The sequence below is a fragment of the Herpailurus yagouaroundi genome, unplaced genomic scaffold (genome assembly GCF_014898765.1).
Source record: "Herpailurus yagouaroundi ecotype Mexico unplaced genomic scaffold, PumYag 140, whole genome shotgun sequence".
NCBI classification, from domain to species: domain Eukaryota; kingdom Metazoa; phylum Chordata; class Mammalia; order Carnivora; family Felidae; genus Herpailurus; species Herpailurus yagouaroundi.
Genome location: NW_024412395.1, coordinates 54229238 through 54242674, shown reverse-complemented (window position 1 = coordinate 54242674; position 13437 = coordinate 54229238). Strand labels below are relative to the sequence as shown.

General features: G+C 41.0%; 1 protein-coding gene and 1 long non-coding RNA gene across 5 annotated transcripts in view; one reads left to right on the top strand and one right to left on the bottom strand.

Annotated features, from left to right (window-relative positions):
• Positions 1–13437, top strand: part of LOC121030710 (uncharacterized) — a 69744-nt gene that overhangs the window by 45468 nt on the left and 10839 nt on the right. The gene's annotated exons all lie outside the window — the stretch shown is intronic.
• Positions 10895–13437, bottom strand: part of MAP3K20 (mitogen-activated protein kinase kinase kinase 20) — a 188198-nt gene continuing 185655 nt past the window's right edge. For all 3 annotated transcript variants that reach the window (XM_040475410.1, XM_040475411.1, XM_040475409.1), the window contains exon 20: positions 10895–12942. In XM_040475410.1, coding sequence (XP_040331344.1) covers positions 12242–12942 — 701 coding nt within the window. In that variant the 3' untranslated portion in view covers positions 10895–12241. The remainder of the gene's footprint in view (positions 12943–13437) is intronic.

Here is a 13437-nt window from a genome sequence, read left to right as displayed (position 1 = left end):
TGCACTGGGGTTGTGATGAGTTACTCGTTATATACCCTGAGGTTGGGAGGGGCTTAGGGATAGAGTAAGTCTTTGAGGTATTTTGGAAGCAAGGTTTCTAGGACTTTCAGGGACTAGCTGTTGTTAGGAAAACACCATTTATTACCACTTAGTTAAAACCTCAGTCAAGAGACCCTTCAGATGTGTATCAGGGGGCCATAATCTTGGAGTATAATTGCCAGCATATATGTTGGGGAAATTGAGATAAAAGAAGTTTCCAAAGGAATTTTTATATGTTAAAGTAGTCTTACAGGGTCATAGGAGGGTAGGATAATGTTAGTCCAAGATTCCTTTTTGCCCCTAGCAAAGTGTCACCATCTTTCAGCTGAGCTCCTGGAAGGAGGTTACTCTGCCTGTTTCAAGGACTCGTCAGTGGGCTGTTGGCAATAAGGGCATTTAATTTCTCATTTGCCTTAGTTTCCCAAGCCACCATGGCAAGCGTTTAAACCCCTTTCCATCTTGATGAGGGTGATATTTAGGGCTCCAGGAAACAGAGTCTGTAGGTTTCTGGAGAGTAGGCTATGGGTAAAATTGCCTTTTTCTTGCAGTTTACTAAGTTATCCATAAACTGAAGGAGACTCCTGTCCTGCATGGCTGTGATCTCTATCAGCCAACCATTTGCTTTCTTTCCTTTCCCCTGTTCTTGGACAGCCAGGAGTGTCCGAAGAATATCACACATATCCCGCCTGGGGGAGGTGGGGAGTGCTGTTAGCCTGTACTTTGCCCTCAGCTTGCCCCATGCTCCCTCATCATTAGTGTCAAATATATTTACAGTTTTTAAAAAGGCAAGTCCAGCTAGGCAAGGACTGACAAGCCTCCCAGGGCCAGGGGAGGGAGGGAAGGAGGGGGTGGAGTCTAGGAAAGAAGATAGGTGTAAGAAGCTAGCCTTGCCTCTGTCACCATCTTGCTGTGGTCCTGGACACTCGAGTTTAGTAACAGTGTATGGAGGATCTAAGTTCTGGGCTCTTGAGATGAATAAGTCATAGTCCCTATCTTAAGTAGTTCACAGGTTTCTTTATATTTCAGGGCCTTGTGCCTTTCATCTGAAAATTAGTTAACCTAAATCAGTGTTCCTCAGACTTTAGGAAATATATGGTCTTCTTTTAAAAGTAAAAGAATTTGGGGGGGGAGGCGGGGTGCGCCTGGCTGGCTCAGAAAGTTAAGCATCTGATTTCAGCTCAGGTCATGATCTTACGGTATGTGAATTCGAGCCCTGCCTGCTTTGGATTCCATGTCTCCCTCTCTTTCTGCCATCCCCCCACACTCTCTGTCTGTCTCTCTCAGAAATAAACATTAAAAAAAAAAAAAAAAGAATTAGGGGGTCTAGCTGGCTCAGTTGGAAGAGCATGCTACTCTTGATCTCAGGGCCGTGAATTCCAGCCCCACGTTGGGTGTAGAGATTACTTAAATGAATAAATAAGAATTTTTAAAAAAGAAAAGAATTAATGAAATTCTAAAAACTAAATTACTATTAAATTATTAAAAGGAAAGGAATTAAGAATTACTAAATTTAATAAATTATTTTGGTGATAATGGTACTTAACACCACCACCTGAGAAAGCATAAACTCCTTGCATTATGCAGTAATTGTCATTCAACTGTACAACCCAATCTAATTTATAAGCTAAAAATCAAACTTGAACCATTAACTGGGTATAAAGAATGATAGTTTTTGAAGTAAAGTTGCTGGTTCCGTCATGAATGTAGTGCCTTCAGTACCTCAATCCTGTCTCCATTTTTCTCTGTTCAAACCACCAGGAAATCAAACTGCTGCATACAGTGCATTTTGGCATAAATGTGGCTCATGTGTGTCATTAGGTTTCCCTTTATGGTTTGCTCACCAAAATGAATGTTGATGCTGTTTGGCATTAAGAAAAACACAGACCCAAACACCAAAATTGCATGACAGTACATAGATTTGAGGAATCCATGCAGATGATCCCAAATCTGCTCCTATATTTCTTAGATTATTAGACTACAAACACAAAAGTTGGGATTTCTTGAAGAACATGTGTCGTTTACAATATATCTGACCCCAGTTTGGGGGACATGTGTTGTCTTTCCTACCCCTCAAATCCTAAAAACTCTATTCCCACTCTTAGGAAGTTTGTCCTTGATGTTACTTTTAGTACATGCTCAATTAAATATTAGTTTGAATTGATTACACTTTGGTATATAAAGTTATCCAATCTGTGAAATAATAGAAAATATATATTGGTGTCTGACCCTGATTGCTGGAACAGAGCTCCTAAAACCCTTGTAATTTCCTAAGTGAGAAGAGCATATAGGAGCATCTTTTGTTCTAATATTTTGTTTTGACTCTGGTTCCTGACACTAGGCTCCTAAATCCCTTGCAATTTACTGGGTAATAGGAATGTCTGTTCTAATGAGGAGACTCTTGGTGGGCTCCTGGATGGGGGGCTGGTCACAAGAAAGACCACGTCTTGATTAGAACTTGGAATTTTCAGCCCCATCACTCATTTTCCAGAGAGGAGAAAAGGGCTGGAAATGGAGCTAGTAATTGATCATGCCTGCATAATCAAGCCTCCATAAAAATCCTAATGGTATGGGGTTTGGAGAACTTGGTGGGTTGGTGAACAGATGGAGGTGCTGGGAGGGTGGTGCATCCAAAGAGGGCATGGAAGCTGGGTGCCCCTTCTCACATACCTTGTTCTACACATCTCTTCTATTTGGATGTTCATCTGTATTCTTTATCATATCCTTTTTTAATAAGCTGGTGAATAATAAGTAAAGCTGTTTTCCTGTGTTCAGTGGTTGCTCTCGCAAATTACTGAACCCAAGGATGCAGCCTGGGAACCTCTGATTTATAGCTGGTCAGAAGCACAGGTGACAATGTGGACTTGTGATTGGCATCTGAAGTGGAGGGAGCAATTTTGTGGGCTGAGCCCTTAACCTGTGGGATCTCCAGGGAGATAGTGTCAGAATTGAGTTAAATTGTAGGACACCCAGCTGGATTTGCAGAATTGTTCAGTATGGGCAAAAAGCCCCATGTATCTAGTGTCAGAAGTTTTATGAGTGCAGTAGTCATGGGAGAGTAAAGGAGAGAGGAGTGTAGTTTTCCTACTCACAGTCCAGCCTTGTTTACAAAGCAGAAATTTTTATTTGCAGTTTTCTTGGTATAGTTTATAAATGCCATATAAAAATACTTATTAAATTCAGCCAATTAGTTGGAATATGCCCTTCTAGTACACTGTATAGATTAGATAGTAGAGGATAAAAGTGTGCTGGAAAGTATGCCTATACCCTGTTCTAAGAGAAGTTATTATGGCTATAGACCTTACATCCTGGATGGCCTTGTTTTCTGTGCTATGCCATTCTCGCACTTCATAGGCCACAGGACCAGGGAGGGCACCCAGGCAACCTGGGGTCTGCTGAGCAGAGCAACCAGTGACTTCTTTCGTCTGTCTCAAAAACATGAGCTGGGCCAAGCTGTTCTCTCTCTTCTGGGGACTTTGAAACCAGGAATATGGATGGAATTTACCAGTTAAAGTTAGGAACTATAGCTGAAAGTTCATGAGGGGGCATCAGCAATGGGAAGCCTTGTTGGTGCAGACTGAAATACAGGAGAGCAGCAACATCAGATGTTGGTGGCATGGAAAGAAGCAGCCAAGTGGGGGTAGCTGAGTCACATTAATTGTAGAGTGTGGGGGCAAGGATCCAGTGACCACAGGCCCTTAGAGCCAACTTGAATTCTGAGCAGCCCTCCTCCAGCACCAATCTTTGTGGGGTCTTACCCTGTTGCAATGCCACTTCTTGAATTACCTTTGGCAAATAGCTAACCTCTCTATGCCTCAGTTTCCTCAACTGTAAAATGGAGATCATGATAGACTCTACCTCCTAGGCTTGATTAGGAAGATTAATGAGGGAGGGCTTAGTACCAGCCTGGGCACATAGTGATTAGTCAATAAACGTTAAGTCTAATCATAATTATTTCTTCTGTGATATATTTTATATTACATGAAAATAAATTTAATTGTGTCTAGCTAGAATGTGACTCTGTTTCTTATAATGAGAACTCAGTAAAACAAGGAGATGGTGTTATTTTCCTTTGAGTTTGCCTGGAACTTCATCTGTGTTGGTCAGAAGTATGGGATTTCTGAAAATTGACCATCTGGCACGGGAGCTCTCATTTTAGTAAACTCATTTTGATTCTTTGATAAAATAAGATGGCTCAAATTTAAGGATAGGTCATTATTGAGTGTTTTATATTAAATGCAGAACTAGTGATTTTTAGATTTTTTTTTAAAGAAAAAGACAAAGAATAATTAGGTAAGTTAAGTCCTGAGAACTCAAAAATTCAGAGGTGCAGGTGCCCCAGGCAAAGATAAAATGTGGAGAGTCAGAGAAAGGGGAGGCCGTGGGGTGAAAGAACTGGCAAAGTGGGGAATTATTCCTGTCCTGCAGGATAAATGATCTCTTTTCCATTTTATACTTCCATCTTTTTCTTTCCAAGTTTCTAATTTAGTCTATAGGAAATTCCCCCTACCTCTGAGATGTGTTTCTGAATTTATAATGGAACTCACAGAGAAGGGAGGGCCAATGCCTGACATACAGTGGGACCTCAGCAAATGTTTGCTTGACCAAATTGAGCATTAAAATGTACTCTGCAGACTTTATTAAAAATACTTGTTCCAGAAAACAAATGCTCCCTCTAAAGCACCAGAAGAAACCAACACAAGGCCTGATGACAGAGGAAATGTAATTGCCTTGATGTTTTTAAGAAGCATTTAGTCACAGCTACTAATCCACAAAGACTCTCTTGGTTTCTATGGAGACTTAAGAAAGCCCAACTGTACCAAAATAAAATAAGTGTTAACCTATAGCTGCCAGACCTCAGGAACACCAGTTTTATGTATGATTAAACATTTTGCAAAGCACGGGCTTCCATGAGGACAGTGTAGAGGAGAGCTGCAATGGGGTGGCCTTGAGCTCCGCCTTGGCCTGTAGCAGGCCAAGGTGCTGGGCAGGTGCGTCACTCCTATGGGCTTTGATTTCTTCATCTGTAAAGTGAGGGTACTGAACTTCTGGAGACGGTCTTCATGATGCCTTCCTGCTCTAACACTCAGTCGAAGTAGCTCGGGTTTGAAATTTAGATTGTGGGAAAATGTAAAAGAGGCAGAAAAGGCAAAGCTCAGAGGAGGTGGCAAACCACAATTGGGGAGTACAGTGATTTTTCTAGTGCCTGTGGGAGCCAGCTACGAGGTGACTCAGAGACTCTTACCTGGTATTCACACCCTTGGGTTGTCCCCTCCCATACTGATAGGGCTACCCTGTGTGAACAGTAAGATAGGATGGGAAGTGACCGTGTGTGATTTCTGAGGCTGTCACAAAAGACATTGTGGTTTTCACTTTCTTGATTCTGTTTCTCTGGAGGAATCTTGCCACCATGTCACGAGGATACTTGCATATGTGAAAATATACACATGAGAAGGACTGAGGCCTCCTGCCAACACCCAGCACCACCTGAGAGAACCGTCTGGGCAGCAGACCCTCCAGCCCCAGTCAAGCCTTCAGATGAAGGTAGCCCCAGTGAACATCTTGACTAACACTTCATCAGAAACCCAAGCCAGAATCAGCCAGCTAAACCATTCCTGAATTCCTGAACCACAGAAACTATGTGAGATAACAAATGTTTATTCTTATTTTAAGCCACTAAAAGTTTTGGGATGATTTACTCCACAGCAATGCATAGCTGTTGCAATGCCTGTGTGAACAATATAGTTGTTGATATAGAATGTTTTTATAACATGCACTGGTTATTTCACCATCATTCCTTAATTTATTCACTCATTAAAAACTTTATTGAGAACCTATTGTGTGCCAGGCACTGTACCAGGTGGTGAAATTCAGGAAAAAATGCAGTTTCCTGTCGTGGAGCAGCTCATAATCTGGGAAGCTGGGGACTGGGTGGGTGGTGGCAAACCATAGATGCTTATAACAGATGCCACTTTGGTATCCCTGCTTTAGTATTGCATTTTCCATTTCTGCCGGTGTTTTGAGTACATCAACTTCGGCTGTGACTTCAGTGGTTGAAGAGAATGCTCATCAGTTACTGCCAAATGACAGTTTTTGGTTTTAATAGGAGTGATCAATACCATCAGCTCCCCCTTTAAATGCTAATGAATGCTTTAACACAGCAGATGTAGACATACAGTACACTGCAGATTAAAATTAGGCACAAAATTAAATTGCTTACACATAGCAAGGAGCCAGTTTGGACATCTTGATAATCAGCCACAACCAGCTGACAGATCTTGAATTGTCCCTGCACCAACGTCAAGCCTCCCCCAGGCTCAGCCAGAGCAGGAATCATCTGGCTCAGGAATGTGCCTGGTACCTTTGGGTATGAGAAAGGAAAACTGCCAGGTCAGACTTTCAGTAAAGCTTTATGTACTTTTAGGAGCAGTCACAGCTGCACTGGGGAGGGCACTAGGATTAGAAACAGTTGCTAGTCATTAAAAAGAACTTTGGGCTTCTGGAAAGGAAAGCCTTATAGTGAGACTATAAATGTCCAAAAAGACAATGTCTATATGTGAATGTCTTGAACACACATAGTATTTCTATTCTCTTTTATTCCTGTGACAAGCATTTACTGAGAGCCTGTGTTTATAGTGCTATACTCTAGAGATTCAAAGTGGAAAATCATACAGTTCACTATGATACAAAGAGCTGTTTCTTGGAAAAAATAGTCTGACTTTTCCCTGGGGGACTTGACTTAGCCACAATTTGCTGTCAGTGATAAGCCCCAAATTTAATCAGTGCCTCTGAGTTCTCAGGGGCCAGCTCCCATTGGCAAAGCTCACAAAAGGCTGATGTATAAAGTCAGAATGGCAAGTATTTTAACACTAGAAATACAACTCTACAGTGGATTGGAGACTCTTGGTAAGGTCACTTAATGAGAAGCTTAGAGCAAGAATTTAGATGATTTATTGGTTTGCTAGGCTCATTAATTAATGTATTCATTCAGTAAATAGACTGAGTACCAACTATCGTGGGATACACTGGTCATCAAGATAGGCACGGTCCCTTGCCTTCAGAGATCTGATAGCCTAGTAGGACAACCAACTCTATAACCAAATTTGGGGACAATTATAACAATGGGGAATACATATGATTGAGTAACCAAAAGGTTCTCATGAGGGAAGGAAGGCCTTACCCAGGCCTGGGGATCTTGGAAGGTGTCCTGGAGGCAGTGATGTCTTAGCAGAGAGCTGAAGGATGACCTAGCCACACAGTGCCAAGGAAGCTGGATGGAGGGACTACCAGTTTTGAAGACCAGAAGGAACACGGCAGCAATTCAGTGTGGCTAGAGCATGGTGTTTGATTGCCGTGGGGAGAGGCAAATGGGGATACAGAAGAACGGGACCATATGACCGTCTCCACAGCAGGTTCATATTTCCCCAACTGAGTGGATTCTCATGTCTGTTTGGAAGGGGTTCTGCTGGACAGTATTGTCCTCCTTAAGGGGTCTCCGTGCATGACTGCACAGATTGTGCCCAGCATGAAGGCCTGGCGTGGATAGTACGGCTAACCTTTTACTTTGTGGGTCACCTCATCTTGGACTTCCAAGATTGACCACCCCTGGTTGTCTCCAAACCTGTCTCCAAACCTATACCCTGACCCTCCCTCCACCTCTAAAAGGTTCATGCTGTCTTTGGATTGCCTCGTACTTCCAGTCTGATTTGCAAACATGTTCTTCAGATCTGGGAGATATTGCAGCATTTGTGGCCATTCCACTGATGACATCTCAGAGGTTAGTCTTGCTTTCCTGTTGACACATTCTTGGGCATCCCTGCACTGCTCTCACAGAGGACCTTTGGGGAAGTGGGTTTGAAGGGTTGAGTAGTGGTGCTAGGGAGTGAGTGATGAAAGGCCTGCAAGAGGAGTACCGAATGGGGAAAATTGTTGGAAATGTGGAGGGAGAAGCAGGATGTCCCCTGGATCTTGAGGCCTGAGTGGGATTTCTCTAGTGGTAAGGGAAGGATCTGGACGCCTGGGGGACTGTTGAGAATATGGATCATTAGTTCTGGAGAGTTAATCTTGATTTTGGTTTTGCATGAATGAACTATGAGGGCATGAGTATTCTTCATTCTTTAACCCTCTTGATTTGGCCATGCATTATTTGGTAAGCTCATTCGTCAAAGGAAAAGGGCAATTGAGTAAAAAGTCACTGGTGCCGGCTCCGCAGAAGTCTGGACAAGTTTGACCGTGGATCTGGCATTTCTTCCACCTCTGGAATCTTAGAAACCAGTTTCAGTAATAGCAAATAGAGGTAAGCCCAGGGCTCATGCTCTGACTTCCCCAGGGCATCCTGGCCTACCTAGAGCCTCTCAGATCCGGTGGTGGCAAGAGATTTTATAAACCTCCTAAGTACAGTGTCTATAATTTAAAATTTCAGTAATGCTATGTCCTGAACAAGTTGGCACAACCAAATCGTGGCATCCTATAACTGAGCAGTTTCTGAGAGCCAAAATTTTGGAAGCATGCCGTATCTGTACCAGCTTGTTGAGGCAAATTGATAGATTATGGAGAATGTACTTATAAAGTAGCTGGTACTTCTCTAATGGAAAAATCTCCGTGAAGTCAGAATGCCCAGAGCTGTGTCCAGGATGTTCTGGCTCTGCTACTTTGTACTACTGGACATTTTTATTTCCCTGGGACATCTGACTCTATATGGATGAAATATTTTTTATCAAAACTATATTATTATTAAGATTTTTTTCAAGAAAGAATTGCATGAAGTGAATGTCATTGTCAATTTAATTTCCTGATTTTCTATCCAACATAATAAAATTGCCCCCCCTTTTTTTTTTTAATTTTTGAGAGAGAGAGAGAGAGAGAGAGAGAGAGAGAGAGAGAGAGACAGAGTGCAAGGAGGGGAGGGGCAGAGAGAGAGAGAGGGAGACACAAAATCTGGAATAGGCTCCAGGCTTTGAGCTGTCAGCGCAGAGCCTGATGCAGGGCTCGAACTCAGGAATAACGAGATCATTCCCGGACGCTTAACCGACTGACCCACCCAGGTGCCCTGCCTCTCATTTTTATATTAAATTTTTTATTGTATCAATTTTTTCCCCACGGGATCAGTTCTTTTCAATTTAAATTTTACATTGAAGGTTTTATATATCAAAAGTTGTTTTGTTGAAATTTTACCAGTTATCACTTGTGCCACTGTGGGTATTCTTTTGTGGCAATTGTTTCTTAATCTAATTTTCCCAGGTTAGCTTTTACCATTCTCAGTTTCACTGTGAATAGTTTTAAATACTGCAGTTTAATTGTTATTATTCTTATGAACTATATTCATTATTAATTGGTTGAAAACAATTGTTAGTTTATATTTATTTCTAAAGATAGTCCCTGATAAATAATCTCCAGTTTTCCTTTACAGATTTGGGATTATTTGATCATTCAGACTATTTCTATAGAATTGGTAATTCAGTGACTTTGCAGAGAGCAAAATATCTTGCTTTGTTTGGGCTGAGCCTAGAATAATGACTACCTGTATGGTAGCAACCGACATAGATTCAGCAGTTCCAGATCCTGTCAAAAGCCTCCTTAATGACCACTAAATCGCCACATTTAGAGATGCCCAACTCAAGATGTATTTTCTTAATTTGTTTCTACTGGAATTTTTTCTCTTAAAACATCCTTTTTTTTTTTTTTTTTTTTTTAATCCAGCCTCTTGTAAGTTCTATAATTTCTCATTGTTGGCAACTGATTTAGTTGGATGGAAAAAAAATTCTGTTAATCCTTGCTCTGTTCTTATTTCATCTTTCAACCTGGCAAGCAACTCTTGGTGAATAAGCATCATTAGAAAAAAAAAAAAAAAGAAAGAACATCCAACTCTTATTATTTCTTTACAACCAAGAATCAGATTCTAGATATTCTTGTTTTCGTTTTGACTGGGAGCATTGATGCTAACAAGTATTTTTTCCAAGAGGTATTACAAAGTGGTCAGTTTTGTGTGCTCTTGGAATAACCAATTTGCAATCGGCTACTACACTAAATAGGGCTGAGGTCATTAAGTCATTTCACTACCAGCCTGGATTCTCTAACCCATAGCCCAGGAAAGCAAGAAGTAGAGAAAATAGACTGTAACAAGCAATCATTTGTGTAACACTTTTTAAACTAGAGTCTTAAATAATTCTTCAAAATGCCCATTTTGGTTAGTAATTAAAGCCATACTTTGTGTTCCTTTCAGACTGACTTAGTTAAGACTCTGTTCTGTGTTTAGCCACTTACCCAAAAATTCTCATCAGAGAAATTTATTGCTTATTTGGAAGCAGCATGCCATTAAGGTAGCATACTTTCTATTAGTCCATTTTTCTTTAAATTTAAACTCAAAGGGCATGGGGAAAATAATTGAAAACAGACTGTAGTAGCTATCAGATTTGTGAGAAAAGATCACAGTGGAGCTTACAACCTTAGAGATGTTGGTTATCCATGATGGAAAAGAACACCTTGCTCTCTGATTTTACCATTCTCCATTGCTTTTGCTTATAAATGCAGGTGGCAAACAATACAACTTACAAAATTGAATTGTTGCATCAACGTTTAGGTCACAGCTTCCCTTGTAAATAAAGGTCATTTCCTATAACCTTGACTTTATTGCCTCCCAAAAATGGTTTCCTCCACCAGGCCCCAGGCACTGTGTTAGAGCAGATCCGCTTCTCTGGGAATATAAGCGTGTACTTGATGACTGGTTTCTATTAAGAGAGAACTCAACCCCATAGAATTACCAGTGTGGCATTTGAATTTCTACAGAGCACTGAGAATCCTGTGCAGGCAAAGGACACTGGATATTCAGGGTTAGTGAATGTTGAACAGAATCTCAGAATGTATTGGAATGTAACATTTATTTATTTGACATAAAAGTTTATTTCCTCCTGACTTTCTGAATTGTAAACAATGAAGAATTTCCTAAGTTGGATCTCACGATTCCTGTCCTAAACGGCAGGCAGTTTCCTCCCACCTGTACCGGTTACCTCTTTTCCCCCAGCTGCTTAGAGCTTTCTTGCTGCAAGGATGGTATTTACTGGCTTGTGTTAACAAAGATGTTGGTAATTTTAAATTTCTTTGGCTTGTGGCTTGTGACGTTATTATCCCACTCTGTGTCTGTTTTCTTTCAGATTTTAGATTTCTGACATTCCAGGGGGTCTTTATGGACTTTTTTTTTCCCTCTTTGCTTCTCCTTTAGTAAAATGTAGAAAATAATATTCAAAAGCAGTCCCTGGGAGCTTTGGAAAACCAGTAACCACAAATCTCCTAGGCAGTTTAGATCTTTGGTTTCAGATGAGTCTTAATGAAGGAGATATGCATCATAATCAAGATTAAGTTCAATAACCTCTTTTACTGTCTAAAAATGACAAGCCAAATTACTTCAGCTTTGACCAGGATAAGAATCCAAATACCTTACTAAAATAAATACGAACCAGCAGTGTCAGGATGCGGGTAAAGCAAGTGAGGCCCTTGCCTAGGGCACAAAATTTAAGGAGGCCTCAAGAAAAACAACCAAAAACTCCCAGCGTCTCAGTAATCAAGATAAATGATATTTTAATGCAGTATTTTTTAAATTAATGCAAAAATTCATGATGAACAAAATATCAAAGTTTTAAAATAGGATCTACAGTAACAGTGCCTTACCAAGCCATACCGGGGTCTAAGACAAGAGGGAAAATCAGTAATACTGATCCTGTATTTATGTAGAATTTTGATTTGTTTATCACAGAATTTTTGCATTAATTTTCACTTATTTAAATATTGCATTAGAATGTTATGTATCTTGATTACCGAGCTTTCTGGTACCCCCTTAACTTTTGCACCCAAGACAAGTGCCCCACTGAACCTCACCCTAGCCCAGGCCCTGCTAACCAGAATGGCGGTGGTTAGGGAAATGAGGTGGCATATCCTCTCCTGTCAAAATGTTAATTTGGGGTGTGGGGATGCAGGTATGTATAGTTATGTTGAAGTCTAGTTATCATCCTTGGCAGCCAACATCCATCATTTTAGCTGTGGTTTGGCTGTAGTCTCAATTAGAAGGCATTTCCTAAATCCAAAATTGGAAAAGTTGTCTTTTTGTTAATTCCATCTGAAGGTATTATCAAAATCCATTACATCTTAAAAAAGAAAAAAAGAAAAGGAAAAAAAAAAAACCTGCTTAAGAAAACTTCTCTAGTTCAGTTCATCAAAAGTTTCTCCTTCCCCGGTAGTTTCCTCTGGCTCTTTCCCTGTTAGTCTTGGCAGGAGAGGGCCTGTGAGGTTTCTTTCGGTATTCCACTTTTGTCCATCCTCCTTCGCTGACTCTGCTCTCCTCTTCACTGGCTCTTGAGTCTGTCTCTGTGTGCAGAGGCATCCCCGGTATGGTCCTGGACCGGTGGCAGTCATTTGGACTTCTCTTAAAGTCAGGCGACTGGTGAGTATTGAGTGCTGACTGAGAAACCCCGTAGAATTTTCCAGAATATCTTTCTCTTGAAGGAGTGGAATGCTGACTTTTCCCACTGTACCTTCCCCTAGGAGAAGAATTGAGTGATGCACTACCACGATCATATTTGTTTTTGCTTCTCTCTGAGTACCGACCCCTCTCTAAAGAGTTGTCACTTGGAAGACTGGAAAAGCCACTGTCCCTGGAGTTGAGATGCAGAGAAGTTAAGTTTTTGGTCAGTCCATACTGAGTAGGAGAGGAGCTTCTGGATTGGTTTATAGGTGTAATCTGTTGATACTTAATGGGCACCTGGGTCCGCCTTACGGCAGCAGCATAGGAATCCTGGTCATTGAAATATGGGAAGAACTGTGACCCCAGAATAGGATTGCTCTGAGAACGTTGTAAAGAAGTATCGGATGCAATCTGCCGCATCCTCAGAGTATCCAGCCACTGGCGATCAGCACCTGCAGAGGAAATGGAAATGAGCATCTTTTCAGCCACTGTAAAGCTGCAGGTCTGATTCATAAGACTGCCTTGAGATCATTCAAGCCTGTTTGGATGCTTCAATCTTTACCATTCAGAGAAGTTCTAGGCTAGGTATAAGGACATTTCCTTTATTATTAGAAACACTTTAAAAAATAAGGGTGATTGCACTTACTGAGTATATGTTATATGCTTGGCATTGTTCCATAGGCTTTAATTACATGACCTTATTTAATCCTCTCAATAATCTTCTCAGGTAAGTACTAATAATCTTATTCTGTAAACAAGGAGACTGCAGCTTGGGAGGCTAGGTAACTTGCCCAAGGTCACTCAGCTAATCCAGGTCTTTCTGCATCTAAAACCCATCTTTTTCCCACTTAGCCATGTTGTCACTTCTAGAGATTGCTCTTGGTGTGTTTTGGATGGTAAGGGCATGTTCAGTAAATGAAAGGCTTTTTGCCACCAGGCACTTTTAA